Below are 22,517 nucleotides of genomic sequence, written 5' to 3'. Positions count from 1 at the left end.
GCGATATCGCCTGCGATATTTCCTAGGAGATATCACTTTTTTGTTTGTTACATCACTGCGTATGTTTCAGCGCTAAACCTATCATTAGTGACGTCATGCCACTGTCGTTCTGCTAGTTAAGGGGAAATGATACTATCGCACGCAGCGCCACTACATTTGGCAGCGGTAGACTCGTTAACAATCTAATTAAAATTAGCTCCACTATTACATGTGGATCTAAAGACAGCTAGTTTGAGCTCATGTCCACCAATCAAAACCTTACTTGCAGAATCCTGCCAGTGATTTAAAAATAATTTGAAAACATTCCGAATTATCCTGAGGGTATACGACATGTTTCGTGTGAATTACGAATGCCTTAAAACATGTTTTATTTTATAAAATAAATAATTTGTAATGTAAAACTGAAGACTAATTTAGTTTTTTTTAAATTTTATAAATAAATAAATAATTTTTAATGTAAAATTGAAGACTGATAACCCACCCCGTACGTATTGGTATGGTTCGCTGTACTACGGCCACTAAAATAGACTCGCCCGATATTTTTAGAATTTGTATGCTCCCAAATAACGTTATAAAAGGCGAAGTGTGATAAAGGCGAAGTGTGATTGGTCAATATTTAAATTATTATTTACAGACGAAATGTTACCTGGACATTGGGACTACGCAGTGTTGTTAGTTTTAAATCACTGGCAGGATTCTGCAAGTAAGGTTTTGATTGGTGGACATGAGCTCCAACTGGCTGTCTTTAGATCCACATGTAATAGTTTAGCTAATTTTAATTAGATTGACTCGTTAACTATCAGAACGACAGTGGCGTGATGTCACTACGGATAGGTTTAGCGCTGAAACATACACAGTGACGTAACAAAATACCGTCCGTCCATATAGGCTATATTAGCATATTTACCCCGCCTATATAGATATCAATCTACATTTTTGATATGTTGCTCAGGTAGGGTTCAGGGAACAGTTGCAATAAAAATCATTTCTGTTGCAATTTGTTCTAGGTCAAACCTTATTTTGACTGGACTAATTAATAGCCATTGTCTGCTTTTAGTTTTAAAAACATGTTTTTCATATATAATTATTGTTTGTTTCAACATAGGTGAAAAACAGTTTTGACAAGAAAGAGATGATGTTCTGTGAAATTAAATAAAATTAGATAAAAAAAATTGTATGACTTAACTATACTGTGGTGTGCTTCCATGTTAGTCCTAAAATGGACGGCAATCACAGGACTGCCATTTTGTCTTATCAGGGCCGTACCCTCCGGGGAGCGGGAGGGGGGGGGGGCGAGGGAAGTCCCCACCTGAGGGTTTAATTTGTATAGTGTTTCATTTGTTTATAAAAAGTAGTGCCCCCCCCCCCCCCCCCCCCCCCCCCCAAGTACGGCCCTGCCTATTCAATAACATATCACATATCTTAGTATAATTTGTTTGACTAGTTCGTCACGTTTGACAGGCAGGTCATTTTATGACATTAGTATCAGTACATACAGATATATGGGGATAATGCCCTCCCCCAATCCTCCACCCTGACCCCAACCCCACCCACATCCACAATGGAATTTTTGATGGAATATAGTGTTATTTGTACTGTTTGTGTTTTTAAGAACATCGTTGATCACTCCAATGAAGCTGTTTTTAAAATAAAAGTGCTCAAACGATTTATGGTGTAATTTTAATCAATTTTTGTCTATGTATGGGATATTTCAAGCTAAGACTGTAAAAAGGTTTCATCGGTGACAGTACATTTTTATTATTTCATATTAATGTACTCGCCCAGCATTACGATCTGTGCAAAAAATTAAAAAGGTGTAATGACATTTAGATCCGGTATACAACTGTAAAGTAAATAGTCAGTAAATGTTTTAATAAGTCCCTTTTTCCTTTAGTTCCAATGTATTTAAAACTCCGTTTAGTAATGAAGATATGTACTTGTGTGTCTGCTGGATGTCATTTTAAGCAACACAAGTAATGTTCTATTTTTTTTGCATTGCAGAAAATTTTAAAGTTAAATATGGTTAACGGATATGCAACATGACTAATTCGACTACACATGGCAGACCTTCGTTTTTGAAAAAACCAGGAGTGTTAAAATTAAATATGGTTAACAGATATAAAACATGACTAATTCGACTACACATGACAGACCTTCGTTTTTGAAAAAACCAGGAGTATTAAAAATCGCACTCCTCAAAATGCTTACGAGGGGAGTGAAAATGGCACTCCTCAAAATGCTTACGAGGGGAGTGGAAATGACACTCCTCAAAATGCAGAGGAGAGGAAAATCCTCAAAATAATCAGAATTAGAGGCAAGAGACCGAGAGGAATTGCACCCATGAACATGATTAAGTTTGAGGAGTAATGATTTCTAAATTAAATATCTTAAGAGTTAATGTTTTGTGTTTTCAAATTAAATATCCTAATTTAACTAATATGATAGTTGTTCTCAAAGATGAAGGAATGGGCCATTGCAGTCTTTTACAAGAAAACGAAACACCATGAACACATTTAACGATTTCTTATGTATTATATGCATATTATGTTGCATTAAAATTCCGAATAATGATAATCTGTTGACTATTTATGAATAAAGAATTGAAACTGATTTATTTCTGTTTATTCTGTTTTATTTAAAACAAGTACAATAATTTTAATCTTCATCGCAGAATGATATGATTTCTCCATGGACACTAACCTGTGAACTGAATGTGAATTGACATTGTAACTATGGTATTGTTATTAAGAATTCTAACTGTAAAATATCTAATAAAACACTCACAAAAAATAATGTCAGTAGGCCTATTTGTAAATCATTTAAACTAAAAAGAAATTAAAAGTGTAACAACCACATGGCACAGGGTTATCACATTTATCATGATATCATAATATACATGTTATGTACCTGCAAATTCTCTATTTATAAACAAATAATGTCATAACAGAAAAAATGTGAACATCTATTGTTTTGTACCCAAATATATCTTACTACAATTTTTATAAATATATATATTTACAAACAGGATTAACTTTAATTATCGGTGTTTTGTAGTTAACACGTCATTTATTATACTACTAACTCGAATCATAGCAACCCATACAAAAAAAAAACAAAAAAAAAAACCCAACATAACCATCCTAATGTAATTTTAATTTTAAAATATACATGCTTTACACTTGGTAAATTCGAATTACTGACTTGAAATTAAATCGGTGTATGTTTGTTTCAGGGTCCCGTCAACCGATCACATGTACTAGAAATCTGACTACCAAGGGCAATGTCCTTTGCTTTAAATCACGTGGCAGTATCGTGCTATGTTATTAACGAAAACAAAACCCGCGTTACTAAATTATGTTTTTGTTTGTGTACGCGTTTACTGTGATATCAACATGAGTAAACATTATATATATTGGACAACGCACCTATTATTTTTCCTGTACGTGATCAAAACGACGACAGTATAAATACATTTCGCGATCATTACGTCCATTGTACGAAATTAAACAAACAAAACCGACGAGATCTTAATAAGAAGTGAACTAGCTGATTGACTCAGTGTAAAGATAACCAACCAATCGTGTTTCAATATGTAAACAGTATTCTAGGAACTTCATTGTGAACAGAATGGAAATATTTGTGGCGTTGTGGATTGGATTCAATAAACAATTAAAATGGCGGAGTTAAAAAACAAACAACACAAGCGTGATTTGTTCAATTTAGGGGCGCGTTATTTCGCGCCCGTCAGATTGAGTTGACGGGGGTTCACATGCGTGATAGCGCTCGCGCCCGTCAAAAACGAAGGTCTGACACGGCAAGAAGGAAACGTCATAGTGAAAGAAAGAAAGAAATGTTTTATTTAACGACGCACTCAACACATTGTATTTACGGTTATATGGCGTCAGTCTTATGGTTAAGGACCACACATATATTGAGAGAGGAAACCCGCTGTCGCCACTTCATGGGCTACTCTTTTCGATTAGCAGCAAGGGATCTTTTATATGCACCAACCCAAAGACAGGATAGTACATACCACGGCCTTTGTTACATCAGCCGTGGAGCACTGGCTGGAACGAGAAATAGCCCAATGGGTCCACCGACGGGGATCGATCCCATACCGACCGCACATCGAGCGAGCGCTTTACAAACTGGGCTACGTCTCGTCCCTGAAAAGTCATAGTGATTCATACACCCATTCACTCTATGGCCTGTGTATCAAACTTTTGTCCGGTGACCTATGATTTGTTTTGCTTATTCCAGTAATATATGGATATCTTTATAATATGTGAAAATTTCAAGAAGGTGTAATGACTTAAATTTTGACCGAATAGTATCATTTCCCCTTAACGAGTCTACCGCTGACAAATATAGTGACATTCAACCCACATTACTGACATTGTTTACAATTGTGGCAAATGAAAATAATGATAATGGATGATAAAAAGAATACTCCCCTTGTATCTTGTGATATCATAATTATCAGCACTGGTTAATAACAGTATAAAAATCCTCGGCAAGCCTCGGATTTCATACTTTTATCAACTCGGGGGTGGGAAGTAGCCCAGTGGTAAAGCGCTCGCTTGGTGCGCGGTCGGTCTAGGATCGATCCCCGTCGGTGTCCTCATTGGACTATTTCTCGTTCCAGCCAGTGCTCCACAGCTGGGGTAACAAAGGCTGTGGTATGTACTATCTTGTCTGTGGGATGGTGAATATAAAAGATTCCTTGCACACTGTTATCAGAAACGACAACCGGATCTATGATTACGGTATGACTGCTGTAAATAAACAACCGTCCCCTGTTACTGGTGTGGTGTTTAAGCCATCGGACATATCTAAGGCTGGTAGGCACTGGATTTTAACGGCTCAATGGGCAGGTTTAAGGCCACTACACCGACTTCTCTCTTACCAACACTCGGTCCTGGAGAGACAGCTCAGATAGCTGAGGTGTGTGTGTCCAAGACAGCGTGCTTGAACCTTAATTAGATATATCAGGCCACAGACCACAATGTATTAATTACGCTATATGTTTCTATATAACGTTAATGGCTATAACATTTTTATTAATATCAGCAGGCCCATGGATCATTGTGTATTCCTTTGCCTGCCTGGGGGAAACATACCCTGAAAAGGACAACCCCTGTTGTTCAGCTCTTTCTCCCAGCATATTGGTTTAAACAAATACACCCACTAAACCTGGCCGGAGTACACCCATTTTACACAAAAAACACTTCTTTTGCATAGGCCGAAATTACCACAAACAAGTCATCAATGTCAACAAGTTACAAACTACATGCTCTCCCCCTGTCAACTTCAGTCAAATAGTTGTCACTTCATAATTGTCTGCCATGAAATAATCATAGTCAAACAGCAGACTACTTGCACGGACAAATTTCCGGATTTTTAAATGGGAAGATAACTGTGATCTGTGGCCAAAAGTCCGAAAATAGTATAAATGAATGAATTAAATTTTAAAATTTTAAAATTTAATTATAATTTTTTTTTTTTTGCATTAAAAAAATCGCCAGACATTCACCACATTGACTATTTTGTCGCCACGTTTAAATTTCGATTATGACATGCAAGCTATACGATATATATATCTACACACACCTAAATACACGCCTATAAATGCAGATACAGGTGTAAGCAATTCTGCAGGGAGATTTAGACTGTGGCGAGAAAGGTTTCTAAGGGAATTCGGATTATGCTCCCCTGGAAATTATATTAAAAGGAAGAAACTTCGTTTGGAGAAGGTTGTTGGGGGTTCGACCTCGGGACCGCCCACCCGAGCCCCGCAATCTGCACATGCGCCTAAAATGTACACAATGCATACCTAACTGTAGGACATGTCGACGTTTTACGTACACGTGCAGTTATTTCAAGAATGCGACGTAGCAGGCGACCGTGATGGTGAAACATCGACTTCGTATAACTCGAGAGACGTGTTACGATTAGACAACTCGTGACGCCTAACTGGAGATATAGTCACACGACACGCCCGTATAGTAGATCTATACAGCTCATTGCATATGCATGTTGATGATGCATCGGTGATATATTAATGTCGACTCGGGTTGTCACTAGCACTCAATTTCTCGCAGTTTATCAGTGGCGGACCCAAGGGTAGTTAGGGAGGTTCCCCCTTTTAGCTGCCAAAAAAAGGCCTTTAATTTTGTGCCACCCCCCGTCTAAAATCGACATAAGACATAAATGTATTAATCTGAAAGGGCCGACTTTGACTGTCATGTGCAGAGATGCGAATTTCATCATTTAAGAATTGAACGTGATAATGTTTGACATATCGAAAATATGAACATTACACAAACCCGAACAACAAAGCTCTTGTAGTGTTTCTAGATGACCATGTGTGTCTGACTCCTGACTGTCTCTCTCTCTCCTGAATGTCTCTATCTGTCTCCCCTCTCTGTCTCCTCCCATCTCTGTCTGTCTGTCACACACACACACACACATACACACACACACACCACACATATACCACACACACACACACACACACACACACACACACACACACACACACACACACACCTGTATGTGCTGATGATAGCATGAGTATATATTTTATACAGGACATATTATAGAGATAAAGTATTTTTGGTATAACTAGAATATTATTAATGGGTATTTCAACTAGATTACTCATGCATTTCCATCACTTATCAATTTTGATAAAATTAATTATTAGTTTTATATAGGCCAATTTATTTATTTAATATTTATTCTCTTTTTTTGTCACAACCAATTAATTGTTATGGACATCCATTGTTGCCGTGATACCAAATCATGTTATTAAAGGCGAGACCTTTAATTCCGAGTAGAAAGAGATATTTAATTATAATATTTATTTTGTTTCCTAGGTAATGCCTCATCCACAAGGAAGAAGTGTGTTTTGTTTAACGACACCACAGGAGCACATCCATTAATTAATCATCGGCTATTGGATGTCAAACATTTGGTAATTGTAACTCGTAGTCATCAGAGAAAACCTGCTACATTTGTTTTCTAATGCAACAAGGGATCTTTTATGTGTACTTTCCCACAGACAGGAAAACACATACCACGGCCTTTGTCCAGTTGTGGTGCACTCGTTGGAACGAAAAAACCAAAACAAACCCCAATCAGCTGAATGGATCCACCGAGGTGACCGGCCTCGGTGGCGTCGTGGTAGGCCATCGGTCTACAGGCTGGTAGGTACTGGGTTCCGACCCCAGTCGAGGCATGGGATTTTTAATACAGATACCGACTCCAAACCCTGAGTGAGTGCTCCGCAAGGCTCAATGGGTAGGTGTAAACCACTTGCACTGACCAGTGATCCATAACTGGTTCAACAAAGGCCATGGTTTGTGCTATCCTGCCTGTGGGAAGTGCAAATAAAAGATCCCTTGCTGCTAATCGGAAGAGTAGCCCATATAGTGGCGACAGCGGGTTTCCTCTCAAAATCTGTGTGGTCCTTGACCATATGTCTGACGCCATATAACCGTAAATAAAATGTGTTGAGTGCGTCGTTAAATAAAACATTTCTTTCCACCGAGGTGGTTCGATCCTGCGATCCCCCCCCCCCCCCCCCCCCCCCCCAGGTACAAGGACACCTCCGATGAGAAATGCTGTACGACAAGTTTGTAAAATGTCAGAAGTCAGCAGGCTGGAGAAGAAGCAGCCGCAGACATTGGGAGAGGAAATAATATCCGAATTAACACAAGTCAGCAGGCTTGAGAAGAAGCAGCCGCAGACAGTGGGAGACGAGGAGAGGAGATAAGATCAGAATTAACACAATTCAGCAGACTTGAGAAGAAGCAGCCGCAGACATTGAGAGACGAGGAGAGAAGATAATATCAGAATTAACACAAGTCAACAGGCTTGAGAAGAAGCAGCCGCAGACATTGGGAGACGAGGAGAGGAGATAATATCAGAATTAACACAAGTCAACAGGCTTGAGAAGAAGCAGCCGCAGACATTGGGAGACGAGGAGAGGAGATAATATCACAATTAACACAAGTCAACAGGCTTGAGAAGAAGCAGCCGCAGACATTGGGAGACGAGGAGAGGAGATAATATCACAATTAACCGAAGTCGTCCACGCGGAGCAGGAAAAGATAAAGGAGGAGTTACAAATATTTGTTTGAGCAACCAACGAGGACATTTCTAAATTATACATAAAACACAGACATTTGGTAGACAAATCAAAAGAAAACTTAAAACTGGGTGAAAACTTAATAATGTCGCGTTCCAATTCAGACATCAAAACGAATATTTCTATATTACAATAAATAGCTTCAGATATTTTGGCAGCAAACGCTTAAACTGAAATTACCGAGTTGAAAATTACTTTGATCGACTCCAAAAAGAGAAAAACAAAACCCTTTTCTGTCGACAGTGGTGTAATATTAAGATCTGACATGAAATCTCTGGCTGAAGCACAGGTAACAGCACTAGAGCTATCCACAGAACTAGAGCTATCCACAGAACTAGAACTATCAACAGAACTAGCTATCCACAGAACTAGAGCTATCCACAGAACTAGAGCTATCCACAGCACTAGAGCTATCCACAGAACTAGAGCTATCCACAGAACTAGAACTATCAACAGAACTAGCTATCCACAGAACTAGAGCTAGCCACAGAACTAGAACTATCAACAGAACTAGAGCTATCCACAGAACTAGAGCTAGCCACAGAACTAGAGCTACCCACAGCACTAGAGCTATCCACAGAATTAGAACTATCAACAGCACTATAACTATCCACAGAATTAGAGCTATCCACAGAACTAGAACTATCCACAGAATTAGAGCTATCCACAGAACTAGAGCTATCCACATAACTAGAGCTATCCACAGCACTAGAGCTATCCACAGAATTAGAACTATCAACAGCACTAGAGCTATCCACAGCACTAGAGCTATCCACAGCACTAGAGCTATCCACAGGACTAACCCGATCAGTCTGGGAGACTGACAACTTGACACCCACAAACGCCTTAACAAACAGGCAGACAGAGAGTCTGACACTGGCAGACAGCTGGACAGACAGGAATATAGACAGACTGACACCCACAAAAACATTTAACTCAAAGATATCAGGTATATTTAATACTAACAGAGATGAAGGTAATCCTAGTTTAAACTCCATCGTGGTGTTAGAAGGAAGGAAATGTTTTATTTAACGACGCACTTAACAACACATTTTATTTAAGATTATATGGTGTCGGACGTAAGGTTAAGGACCACACATATATTGAGCGAGGAAACCCGCTGTCGCCACTTCATGGCTACTCTTTTTTGATTAGCAGCAAGGGGTCTTTTATATGCGCTATCCCACAGACAGGATAACACATACCACGGCCTTTGATATACCAGTCGTGGTTCACTGGCTGGAGCGAGAAATAGCCCAATGGGCCCACCGACGTCGTGATGTTAGAAGACAAAAGGTATAAGAAAATTATCGTAAGTCATAACTGGAACTACTGTGTAAAATATTTTTGTTCTGAGAAATCAGCTCTGCTGTGTAAATACAAACTCCCCAGTTCACCAGGCGGCCTTGCTAAGTCCAAAACACCAGCAGGAGATCACCGTCATTCTAGGGAAAACCCCACACAGTATATCTGGATACACAATATGATATCCTACTGATAAACACACCGAACACTGAGAAACCGTACTGGTACCTATCTGTGTTAACTAGCAACCGTCTGGCGGTCACTTATTGTGGGTTTATAGACATACTGGATGAGAGGGGTCACGTCATTCAGTGTCTCTCCCGCGACTTGATCCCCGCCCCTCGTGTCTCACAGTGAACGGCGACCCTCTGGTTATCACAGAACAATGAGTTTGAAATGTGTTATCACAGAACAAAGAGTTTGAAATGCTTTATCACAGAACAAAGAGTTTGAAATGTGTTATCACAGAACAAACAGGCCCATATTTAAGGGGGTTTCGGGGGGTTCGTCTGAACCCTCCCGCAAAAGCTGAGGTCAACTTTTTTTTTCCCTTTTTTTTAAATATTGCACTAATACTTGTTCGTCTTCGTCAATAAAAACAATACTTGCTTGTCTTCGTCATTTAGCACTCCGTTAAACTAAAGCTGATTCAGAATTTCGAACTAATCTGGCAAACTCAAAACAAAGGAACCTACATGTAGCAAAATTGTTTAATAGTATTTTCTGCTATATTGATGACCTCGTAGACTTCGATAATATTAGGTGGCAATGCTATCAACCGAAGTTAGAAATAAAATGTTAGCAACAGAAAATAATCCTGTTAGGCCTTGATCTTTACATAGAGATTCAAATCGACACTGTCTTCCAGGTATATCAAGCAATATTCTTCAGTCCTTTTGGTATAGAAGTTGCTTTATCATGCCGTATATTTCCTAGTATTTCAAAACGTTTAAGGCCGACATGTAGATGTCATTTTGATGATATGACGCATCGTTGACAAAAATGAAATGAGATGCAATACCTTATACCTTAGGACAACTACACTTGTACTCTTAACAGGGGATGGGTATGTTGGCGGTGATTCGTAATAATACACTTTTTAAGACGGTAGTGTGTTTCGTTTTTTTATAAATATGTTCATTATTAAAGAGAGTGATCATACATGTAGTTCTGGACCATAGGCGTACGGGCTCCCATTTTTGTAAGGGATCAGGCTAGTTATTGCCCGAATTAAACGAAAATGCCCGAATCTGAACAACATCATTTATTCATATTCAAGCTAAATAAGGTTGGAAAGAAATCACTACGCATTTGTTCATGAATTACAACTAATTTGCTGGTGGAATGATGGAAATAAATGATAAAAAGGTCTCAGGTTAGCACATTTTGACCGAATATCTCCATCACTTTTTCCTAAATTTGAAGTTTTTCTCCAGCACTGAGGGACTGTGTCCCCCCCCCCCCACCACCACCACACCTGCTCCGCCCGCCCACTGTCTCGTACGCTTATGCACGTACCTTTTTTGGTACTAAAGTCATAATAACTATTAAGCAATTGCCAATACCCTGAAATTGTATTGTGTGCTTGAATTTCATTATCTTAAAAAAAATAAAAATATATATATATAATCGTAATAACAAAAATACAATCTACATAATAGTCGAAAATCATTGTTTTAAAATATCAGTTTTTAAGTTCCAGATGCCAGGAACACGCTCCGTAGACGCCCCCCCCCCCCCATCCCCCACGACAAAGCTCAAGCGCTTCACGCCTTCAAGCAACTTCATATCTGAAAGGCCTAAGCAAATACCTAGTCGAACCCTCCCACTCGAAATGCTGGCTACTGGCGTGACAAAGAGTTTGAAATGTGTGACGTCATCAGGACACATCACGTGGCAGTTACCTGATTCAGCAAGGTATCGTCATCTGGGCAGTGTATCGTGTGACATGGAAGACTTTGCATATGTTTTTGATGAAAACAGATATTGTATTATCCAGTTATCACATGATGGAGATGTCATTCGTGACGTCGTCACCGCCCAGGATGGATTGTCGGCACCTCTCTATGTTTGTTATGATCAGAATAAACTTTATGTCGCCCAGAGAGATGGACATATTAAACTATTTACTTAGAACAGAGCCAACAAGTGAAATTGTACCATCGCACACTGCGTTTCCCTTTGATGTGGCATGTGCTGTAACTATGATGCCACTTGTGGAGGCGTGACCTAAACGCGTGGTGGTTAACAATGACATATCTTCCAACTGTGTTAGTTATACCAACCAGTAGGTATAATAAACGTGGTAGAAACCATGACCAGGACACTGATTTGTCCTTCATTATTGGAGGTGCAAAATACTGGGAACAAGCTTGGCATTATGGCGCAAATATAACCTAAAACAACAAATAAGACATGGCTAGGTTGACCTGCACTGTTTTGATTTAATATATAGATGTGTGGAAAGCATATTTTCTCGAATTGCGAAGCAGTGATAAAAGACATGGTTTTCACACGTCACGAATTGATATAAAAATTGTATTTGCAAAAAATACCATGAAATGATCTATTTATTATATACATCTTTCCTAATTTTTGACAATATTTTTCGCTTTTTATTATCTTTCACTTACACTTTCAAAAACAAGTAATGAAATGAAATATTTGTCTCGTTGAAACTTAAAAAAAATGTACTTGACCATGAACATTTTAAAAGTATTATAATTTTAAAATTATCTTTATTTAATTATTAAATTAATAATTGTTTAATAATATTGACGTGCAAACATACCTGACAAACCGATCCTCCCCTCCAAAATCCAACAACACAAAAACATAACTCACAAAAACAAAACAGGAATTGTCAAACGTTAACTTACATTCAACGACAGGACAGTGTCTCATCATTACTTAATCAGTTTTAGATATTTTATCTTAATATCACTTCATTGTTTAAAGTACTTGTTTTCATTTTTAAAATACGATCAGATGCATTGGTAATCATCAAACTTAAAAACGAAGAAACGACACTGACCTCAATAATTAAAACATAATAATTTACACAAGAGATAAATGAATCATGAATTTGTTCATAAAAATATAGATATGATTTCTATATGTCCACTGTAACTAAAATACAGTGAAAATATGATTTTTCAACAAATATCATGTTCATGAATTCATGGTTCACAAGCGCTAGTTTTGATTAATAGGTTTATTCAACTAATATTTTATCTATTCATCGACTAACATTACATTTTATCTAGGTACATTTACAAGTTTGGTCCAGGTTTTGTCACTTCAGTCATTTGAACATCTGGACATTTACATAGGACTTAAACATGTAGATAGTAGTCAACCACATGAGCAATATGAACAAGGAAAATACATTAACTTTCCAAAAAAAAGAAGAGAAAAAAAAGAAAGAAAAAAAAAGAAGAAGAAATATTATTAAACATAATAGTTTATTTCACTAAATATCAACACATATATACATAATGATATAACTTACTGCTATCGCATTGGTGGGACAATGACAAATGGTGGGGTAGTATATTTAATTTGCTTTTCAATTGGAGGGTGGGGTGAATTTTCTTCAGAGATTAAAGGAGCAGGCCCCACCAGACCCTAGGGTTGACTATTGCGGTCAGTTTTACTACTGCAATAGTATTGGCGATATAATGGCTACACGAGCATTTTATGCGAAACAGAAGAAATAAATATACCTCGAAAACTAAGGTCAGTGACTTTCATAAGACCCTCTGAATATACTTATGGATCAAGATTGTGTTTATCTAAACATCCCCATATTAATGCTGATACACTGGTAAATGTTGACTAAGATTGTAACAGTACTCATATATATTATTTCAAAGAATTAATGTTATGTAGAACCAGTGCTTTACCTATGTCAGCAAATGCGTGCTTGATCATTTCGTTTGAATAATTGAAAACCATTTAAAATAGTTTTTGATATTTGATGTTTACAACCAATACAGCCAAAAAAAAAGGGAATCTTCATTTAATGTAGTTTTATCATTAGTTGTGTATAGACTATTTAACCTCTGTAGTCTGATCATCTTAACATCATGTTTGTGAAGATTGGTCAACATAAAGAGTGTTTATTGTTAATTTTATGTCATTGCGGATTTCAAAATGATCGCCACCTTTGATGACGGTATCATGGTTCCTGAACAAAACTAAAAGATGGGCATCAACAATTATTCTCTTCATTGCCAAGATGTAAAAAACTGATTTATGTTGGTCGTTTGCTTTTTTTCATAACAGTCTCTCAGGAAACCATAAGACAACAGACTAACGCAACTACAGATTACTTTGAATAGGAAAAGGATTGTTGTTTTTAATACAATGAATTTCACCAATCATAATTTATATTCTATTCGTACATAACGATCATGACAAAATATTTGTTTACACATATATTTTTAAATGAAGGGTGTGGCACCCGCAAGAAAAAACAAAGCAAGCCCCGAAAAAAATATCCAAAACAACAACACGTAACAAAAGAAATACAAAACCACACAAAAAAGAACAGAAAACACACAAAAAAACAACCAAACAAAGAAATGCTAAAACTAATATAATGAAATATCAAACTAGATAATCTGAGGTATAGTACTGATGGACAATTATAAAACTAATTTATTTGCAGTTAATTAGGTAATTTGAAAAAAATTGCTTTTTTGTTGTTGCTTTTTTGTATCAGAATTCAGCAGTTTTTGAATTAAAAGACAGTTAATGACACACTGAGCGGACTAACCCACTGCTAATCTGTATATATGTATATATATATATATCTATATATCCACAGAAAAACAAATGTTCTTCTGTACAATATTGAGCAATTAACTTAAGTTGTTGTTGTGGCTAATTTCTGTCATGCTTCCATATAATAACTGTCACAGCATGCTTGTCATGGATATATCCTCCCTGATGTGTGGTAGGATGAAGTTACTTGACTGTATCTGAATCAGGATGAGTTTGTAGTTTTGTACTATTCAGACTGTCCAGCCTGGGCCAGTGCTTATAAAACTTAAAGTTTAGACTTTAATAAAGTCCAGACTTTAACGTAATGCTATTTGAATGGCGTTGCCATGACGTTAAAGTCTGGATTTGATTAAAGTCTAGACTTTAAGGTTTATAAGCACGGGGCCTGGTGTGTGGTAGGATGAAGTTACTTGACTGCCTCTGAATCCTGATGAGTTTGTTGTTCTAAGCTGCTCAGACTTTCGAGACTGACGTGTGGTAGGATGAATGTGCGCTAGTACGGGAAGTCGACCGTGGGTTTGTAAAACTTGGGCTCACTGCAAAATACCACGAGAAAATAAACCATATATACAAGTTGTTATTTTTATTTATTTCTATATTTAATATTTATTTTCCCCGAGTCCATTCTGACCATGTCAAGGTTGGAGAGCCTTGAATTCATGGCCTTACATAGTTTTGATTATTTACATTTGTGTCTTTTAATTCATGTTGTTTTAATTCATACAGTTTTATATAATTAATTAATCCTATTTCAATTAATACAATTACATTGTTTTAGGTAATTAAGTTAGATATTTTTATTTATACAGCTATGTTGTTTTCATTCATAAAAGTAGATATTTTTATTTATACAGCTATGCTATTTTCATTCATGAAGTTAGATATTTTTATTTATACAGATACAGCTATGTTTTTAAATCATAAATTTTAATAGGTCATTTACAGCTATGTTTTTAAATCATAAATTTTAATAGGTCATTTACAGCTATGTTTTTAAATCATAAATTTTAATACGTCATTTTACGTTATGCTGTTATGTTGTTTTAATTCGTATTATTCTCCTTTGTCCTTTTAAACAATAATGTATTATTTTAATTAATAAAGTTGGATATTTTTGTTCCTTACAATTATATTATATACATTGAGGTGTTTTATTGATACATACATTTTCCCTGTTTACTTCATAGTTACATTTTTAATTCATACATTACCGTGTTTTAAGTAATAATTACATTGTTTTAAATTTTATATTACATCGTTTTAATTAAAGTCATTTTGTTTTATTAGTCATTTTGTAAAATTAGGTATGTTTCATAAATACTTACCTTTTATTTGACAAAAATTTATATTATTTTTATTCTTAAAACTACTTTATTCTAGTGTAAACATTTTGTTTGAATTTATACAGTTATGTTTTTTTATAGTGTGCAAGATGTTCTACTATGGGGAGAGGATAGTTATAGAATTATATTGATAGTTATAAGATGAGTTGGTAGCTATACAACTTTAAGGTGAGTACATAGTTGTTGAACTATGTGTAGAACTATAAGATGAGTACATAGTTGTTGAACTATGTGTAGAACTCTAAGTTGAGTACATAGTTGTTGAACTATGTGTAGAACTATAAGATGAGTGGATAGTTGTAGAAATCTAAGGTGAGTACATATTTGTTGAACTATATGTAGAACTATAAGATGAGTTGGTAGCTATACAACTTTAAGGTGAGTACATAGTTGTTGAACCATATGTAGAACTATAAGATGAGTGGGTAGTTGTAGAACTCTAAGGTGAGTACATAGTTGTTGAACTATATGTAGAACTATAAGATGAGTGGGTAGTTGTAGAACTCTAAGTTGAGTACATAGTTGCTGAACTATATGTAGAACTATACGATGAGTGGGTAGCTGTACAAGTCTAAGGTGAGTACATAGTTGTTGAACTATATGTAGAACTATAAGATGAGTGGGTAGCTGTAGAACTCTAAGTTGAGTACATAGTTGTTGAACTATGTGTAGAACTATAAGATGAGTGGGTAGTTGTAGAACTCTAAGTTGAGTACATAGTTGTTGAACTATGTGTAGAACTATAAGATGAGTGGGTAGCTGTAGAACTCTAAGTTGAGTACATAGTTGTTGAACTATATGTAGAACTATAAGATGAGTGGGTAGTTGTAGAACTCTAAGTTGAGTACATAGTTGTTGAACTATATGTAGAACTATAAGATGAGTGGGTAGTTGTAGAACTCTAAGTTGAGTACATAGTTGTTGAACTATATGTAGAACTATAAGATGAGTGGATAGTTGTAGAAATCTAAAGTGAGTACATAGTTGTTGAACTATATGTAGAACTATAAGATGAGTGGGTAGTTGTAGAACTCTAAGTTGAGTACATAGTTGTTGAACTATATGTAGAACTATAAGATGAGTGGGTAGCTGTAGAACTCTAAGTTGAGTACATAGTTGGAGAACTATAAGATGAGTGGGTAGTTGTAGAACTCTATGAGTCCATAGTTGTTGAACTATATGTAGAACTTAAAAGTGGGTAGCTGAAACTCCATGTAGAACCATAAGTGGGTGCTGTAGAACTCTAGGGAGAAATGGAGAGTGTAATATCTCCTGTAAGGAAACTCCAAGCTGTAGTACTCTAGGGAGTAATGGAGAGTGTAATATCTCCAAGGTAGATTAAAGTAAGGAAACTCCAATGTGCAGCTGTAATTGTAGCTGTAGTACTCTAGGGAGTAATGGAGAGTGTAATATCTCCAAGGCAGATTAAAGTAAGGAAACTCCAATGTGCAGTAATTGTAGCTGTAGTACTCTAGGGAGTAATGGAGAGTGTAATATCTCCAAGGTAGATTAAAGTAAGGAAACTCCAATGTGCAGTAATTGTAGCTGTAGTACTCTAGGGAGTAATGGAGAGTGTAATATCTCCAAGGCAGATTAAAGTAAGGAAACTCCAATGTGCAGTAATTGTAGCTGTAGTACTCTAGGGAGTAATGGAGAGTGTAATATCTCCAAGGTAGATTAAAGTAAGGAAACTCCAATGTGCAGTAATTGTAGCTGTAGTACTCTAGGGAGTAATGGAGAGTGTAATATCTCCAAGGCAGATTAAAGTTAGGAAACTCCAATGTGCAGTAATTGTAGCTGTAGTACTCTAGGGAGTAATGGAGACAGTAATATCTCCAAGGTAGATTAAAGTAAGGAAACTCCAATGTGCAGTAATTGTAGCTGTAGTACTCTAGGGAGTAATGGGGAGTGTAATATCTCCAAGGTTGATTAAAGTAAGGAAACTCCAATGTGCAGTAATTGTAGCTGTAGTACTCTAGGGAGAAATGGAGAGTGTAATATCTCCAAGGTAGATTAAAGTTAGGAAACTCCAATGTGCAGTAATTGTAGCTGTAGTACTCTAGGGAGTAATGGAGAGTGTAATATCTCCAAGGTAGATTAAAGTAAGGAAACTCCAATGTGCAGTAATTGTAGCTGTAGTACTCTAGGGAGTAATGGAGAGTGTAATATCTCCAAGGTAGATTAAAGTAAGGAAACTCCAATGTGCAGTAATTGTAGCTGTAGTACTCTAGGGAGTAATGGAGAGTGTAATATCTCCAAGGTAGATTAAAGTAAGGAAACTCCAATGTGCAGTAATTGTAGCTGTAGTACTCTAGGGAGTAATGGAGAGTGTAATATCTCCAAGGTAGATTAAAGTAAGGAAACTCCAATGTGCAGTAATTGTAGCTGTAGTACTCTAGGGAGTAATGGAGAGTGTAATATCTCCAAGGTAGATTAAAGTAAGGAAACTCCAATGTGCAGCTGTAATTGTAGCTGTAGTACTCTAGGGAGTAATGGAGAGTGTAATATCTCCAAGGTAGATTAAAGTAAGGAAACTCCAATGTGCAGTAATTGTAGCTGTAGTACTCTAGGGAGTAATGGAGAGTGTAATATCTCCAAGGTAGATTAAAGTAAGGAAACTCCAATGTGCAGTAATTGTAGCTGTAGTACTCTAGGGAGTAATGGGGAGTGTAATATCTCCAAGGCAGATTAAAGTAAGGAAACTCCAATGTGCAGTAATTGTAGCTGTAGTACTCTAGGGAGAAATGGAGAGTGTAATATCTCCAAGGTAGATTAAAGTAAGGAAACTCCAATGTGCAGTAATTGTAGCTGTAGTACTCTAGGGAGTAATGGAGAGTGTAATATCTCCAAGGTAGATTAAAGTAAGGAAACTCCAATGTGCAGTAATTGTAGCTGTAGTACTCTAGGGAGTAATGGAGAGTGTAATATCTCCAAGGTAGATTAAAGTAAGGAAACTCCAATGTGCAGTAATTGTAGCTGTAGTACTCTAGGGAGTAATGGAGAGTGTAATATCTCCAAGGTAGATTAAAGTAAGGAAACTCCAATGTGCAGTAATTGTAGCTGTAGTACTCTAGGGAGTAATGGAGAGTGTAATATCTCCAAGGCAGATTAAAGTAAGGAAACTCCAATGTGCAGTAATTGTAGCTGTAATACTCTAGGGAGTAATGGAGATAGTAATATCTCCAAGGCAGATTAAAGTAAGGAAACTCCAATGTGCAGTAATTGTAGCTGTAGTACTCTAGGGAGTAATGGGGAGTGTAATATCTCCAAGGTTGATTAAAGTAAGGAAACTCCAATGTGCAGTAATTGTAGCTGTAGTACTCTAGGGAGTAATGGAGACAGTAATATCTCCAAGGTAGATTAAAGTAAGGAAACTCCAATGTGCAGTAATTGTAGCTGTAGTACTCTAGGGAGTAATGGAGAATGTAATATCTCCAAGGTAGATTAAAGTAAGGAAACTCCAATGTGCAGTAATTGTAGCTGTAGTACTCTAGGGAGTAATGGAGAGTGTAATATCTCCAAGGTAGATTAAAGTAAGGAAACTCCAATGTGCAGTAATTGTAGCTGTAGTACTCTAGGGAGTAATGGAGAGTGTAATATCTCCAAGGTAGATTAAAGTAAGGAAACTCCAATGTGCAGTAATTGTAGCTGTAGTACTCTAGGGAGTAATGGAGAGTGTAATATCTCCAAGGTAGATTAAAGTAAGGAAACTCCAATGTGCAGTAATTGTAGCTGTAGTACTCTAGGGAGTAATGGAGAGTGTAATATCTCCAAGGTAGATTAAAGTAAGGAAACTCCAATGTGCAGTAATTGTAGCTGTAGTACTCTAGGGAGTAATGGAGAGTGTAATATCTCCAAGGTAGATTAAAGTAAGGAAACTCCAATGTGCAGTAATTGTAGCTGTAGTACTCTAGGGAGTAATGGAGAGTGTAATATCTCCAAAGTAGATTAAAGTAAGGAAACTCCAATGTGCAGTAATTGTAGCTGTAGTACTCTAGGGAGTAATGGGGAGTGTAATATCTCCAAGGTAGATTAAAGTAAGGAAACTCCAATGTGCAGTAATTGTAGCTGTAGTACTCTAGGGAGTAATGGAGAGTGTAATATCTCCAAGGTAGATTAAAGTAAGGAAACTCCAATGTGCAGTAATTGTAGCTGTAGTACTCTAGGGAGTAATGGAGAGTGTAATATCTCCAAGGTAGATTAAAGTAAGGAAACTCCAATGTGCAGTAATTGTAGCTGTAGTACTCTAGGGAGTAATGGAGAGTGTAATATCTCCAAGGTAGATTAAAGTAAGGAAACTCCAATGTGCAGTAATTGTAGCTGTAGTACTCTAGGGAGTAATGGAGAGTGTAATATCTCCAAGGTAGATTAAAGTAAGGAAACTCCAATGTGCAGCTGTAATTGTAGCTGTAGTACTCTAGGGAGTAATGGAGAGTGTAATATCTCCAAGGTAGATTAAAGTAAGGAAACTCCAATGTGCAGTAATTGTAGCTGTAGTACTCTAGGGAGTAATGGAGAGTGTAATATCTCCAAGGTAGATTAAAGTAAGGAAACTCCAATGTGCAGTAATTGTAGCTGTAGTACTCTAGGGAGTAATGGGGAGTGTAATATCTCCAAGGTAGATTAAAGTAAGGAAACTCCAATGTGCAGTAATTGTAGCTGTAGTACTCTAGGGAGTAATGGAGAGTGTAATATCTCCAAGGTAGATTAAAGTAAGGAAACTCCAATGTGCAGTAATTGTAGCTGTAGTACTCTAGGGAGTAACGGAGAGTGTAATATCTCCAAGGTAGATTAAAGTAAGGAAACTCCAATGTGCAGCTGTAATTGTAGCTGTAGTACTCTAGGGAGTAATGGAGAGTGTAATATCTCCAAGGTAGATTAAAGTAAGGAAACTCCAATGTGCAGTAATTGTAGCTGTAGTACTCTAGGGAGTAATGGAGAGTGTAATATCTCCAAGGCAGATTAAAGTTAGGAAACTCCAATGTGCAGTAATTGTAGCTGTAATACTCTAGGGAGTAATGGAGATAGTAATATCTCCAAGGTAGATTAAAGTAAGGAAACTCCAATGTGCAGTAATTGTAGCTGTAGTACTCTAGGGAGTAATGGGGAGTGTAATATCTCCAAGGTTGATTAAAGTAAGGAAACTCCAATGTGCAGTAATTGTAGCTGTAGTACTCTAGGGAGTAATGGAGACAGTAATATCTCCAAGGTAGATTAAAGTAAGGAAACTCCAATGTGCAGTAATTGTAGCTGTAGTACTCTAGGGAGTAATGGAGAGTGTAATATCTCCAAGGTAGATTAAAGTAAGGAAACTCCAATGTGCAGTAATTGTAGCTGTAGTACTCTAGGGAGTAATGGAGAGTGTAATATCTCCAAGGTAGATTAAAGTAAGGAAACTCCAATGTGCAGTAATTGTAGCTGTAGTACTCTAGGGAGTAATGGAGAGTGTAATATCTCCAAGGTAGATTAAAGTAAGGAAACTCCAATGTGCAGTAATTGTAGCTGTAGTACTCTAGGGAGTAATGGAGAGTGTAATATCTCCAAGGTAGATTAAAGTAAGGAAACTCCAATGTGCAGTAATTGTAGCTGTAGTACTCTAGGGAGTAATGGAGAGTGTAATATCTCCAAGGTAGATTAAAGTAAGGAAACTCCAATGTGCAGTAACTTCCAATGTGCAGTAATTGTAGCTGTAGTACTCTAGGGAGTAATGGAGAGTGTAATATCTCCAAGGTAGATTAAAGTAAGGAAACTCCAATGTGCAGTAATTGTAGCTGTAGTACTCTAGGGAGTAATGGAGAGTGTAATATCTCCAAGGTAGATTAAAGTAAGGAAACTCCAATGTGCAGTAATTGTAGCTGTAGTACTCTAGGGAGTAATGGAGAGTGTAATATCTCCAAGGTAGATTAAAGTAAGGAAACTCCAATGTGCAGTAATTGTAGCTGTAGTACTCTAGGGAGTAATGGAGAGTGTAATATCTCCAAGGTAGATTAAAGTAAGGAAACTCCAATGTGCAGTAATTGTAGCTGTAGTACTCTAGGGAGTAATGGAGAGTGTAATATCTCCAAGGTAGATTAAAGTAAGGAAACTCCAATGTGCAGTAATTGTAGCTGTAGTACTCTAGGGAGTAATGGAGAGTGTAATATCTCCAAGGTAGATTAAAGTAAGGAAACTCCAATGTGCAGTAATTGTAGCTGTAGTACTCTAGGGAGTAATGGAGAGTGTAATATCTCCAAGGTAGATTAAAGTAAGGAAACTCCAATGTGCAGTAATTGTAGCTGTAGTACTCTAGGGAGTAATGGAGAGTGTAATATCTCCAAGGTAGATTAAAGTAAGGAAACTCCAATGTGCAGTAATTGTAGCTGTAGTACTCTAGGGAGTAATGGGGAGTGTAATATCTCCAAGGTAGATTAAAGTAAGGAAACTCCAATGTGCAGTAATTGTAGCTGTAGTACTCTAGGGAGTAATGGAGAGTGTAATATCTCCAAGGTAGATTAAAGTAAGGAAACTCCAATGTGCAGTAATTGTAGCTGTAGTACTCTAGGGAGTAATGGAGAGTGTAATATCTCCAAGGTAGATTAAAGTAAGGAAACTCCAATGTGCAGTAATTGTAGCTGTAGTACTCTAGGGAGTAATGGAGAGTGTAATATCTCCAAGGTAGATTAAAGTAAGGAAACTCCAATGTGCAGCTGTAATTGTAGCTGTAGTACTCTAGGGAGTAATGGAGACAGTAATATCTGCAAGGTAGATTAAAGTAAGGAAACTCCAATGTGCTGTAATTGTAGCTGTAGTACTCTAGGGAGTAATGGAGAGTGTAATATCTCCAAGGTAGATTAAAGTAAGGAAACTCCAATGTGCAGTAATTGTAGCTGTAGTACTCTAGGGAGTAATGGAGAGTGTAATATCTCCAAGGCAGATTAAAGTAAGGAAAC

The 22,517-nt window shown here is 37.0% G+C and overlaps 1 protein-coding gene across 1 annotated transcript in view; it reads right to left on the bottom strand.

Annotated features, from left to right (window-relative positions):
* Positions 1 to 12,904: 12,904 nt before the first annotated feature.
* The window catches only part of LOC121390585 (protocadherin Fat 4-like), a 69,951-nt gene continuing 60,338 nt past the window's right edge, over positions 12,905 to 22,517 (bottom strand). The window contains exon 21 of the mRNA XM_041522436.1: positions 12,905 to 14,781. Within this exon, the coding sequence (XP_041378370.1) occupies positions 14,739 to 14,781 (43 nt within the window). The 3' untranslated portion in view covers positions 12,905 to 14,738. The remainder of the gene's footprint in view (positions 14,782 to 22,517) is intronic.

This window comes from Gigantopelta aegis, chromosome 15 (assembly GCF_016097555.1).
Source record: "Gigantopelta aegis isolate Gae_Host chromosome 15, Gae_host_genome, whole genome shotgun sequence".
Classification (NCBI taxonomy): domain Eukaryota; kingdom Metazoa; phylum Mollusca; class Gastropoda; order Neomphalida; family Peltospiridae; genus Gigantopelta; species Gigantopelta aegis.
The sequence above is the reverse complement of the archived record's forward strand: the minus strand, read 5'-3'. Positions and strand labels throughout refer to the sequence as shown.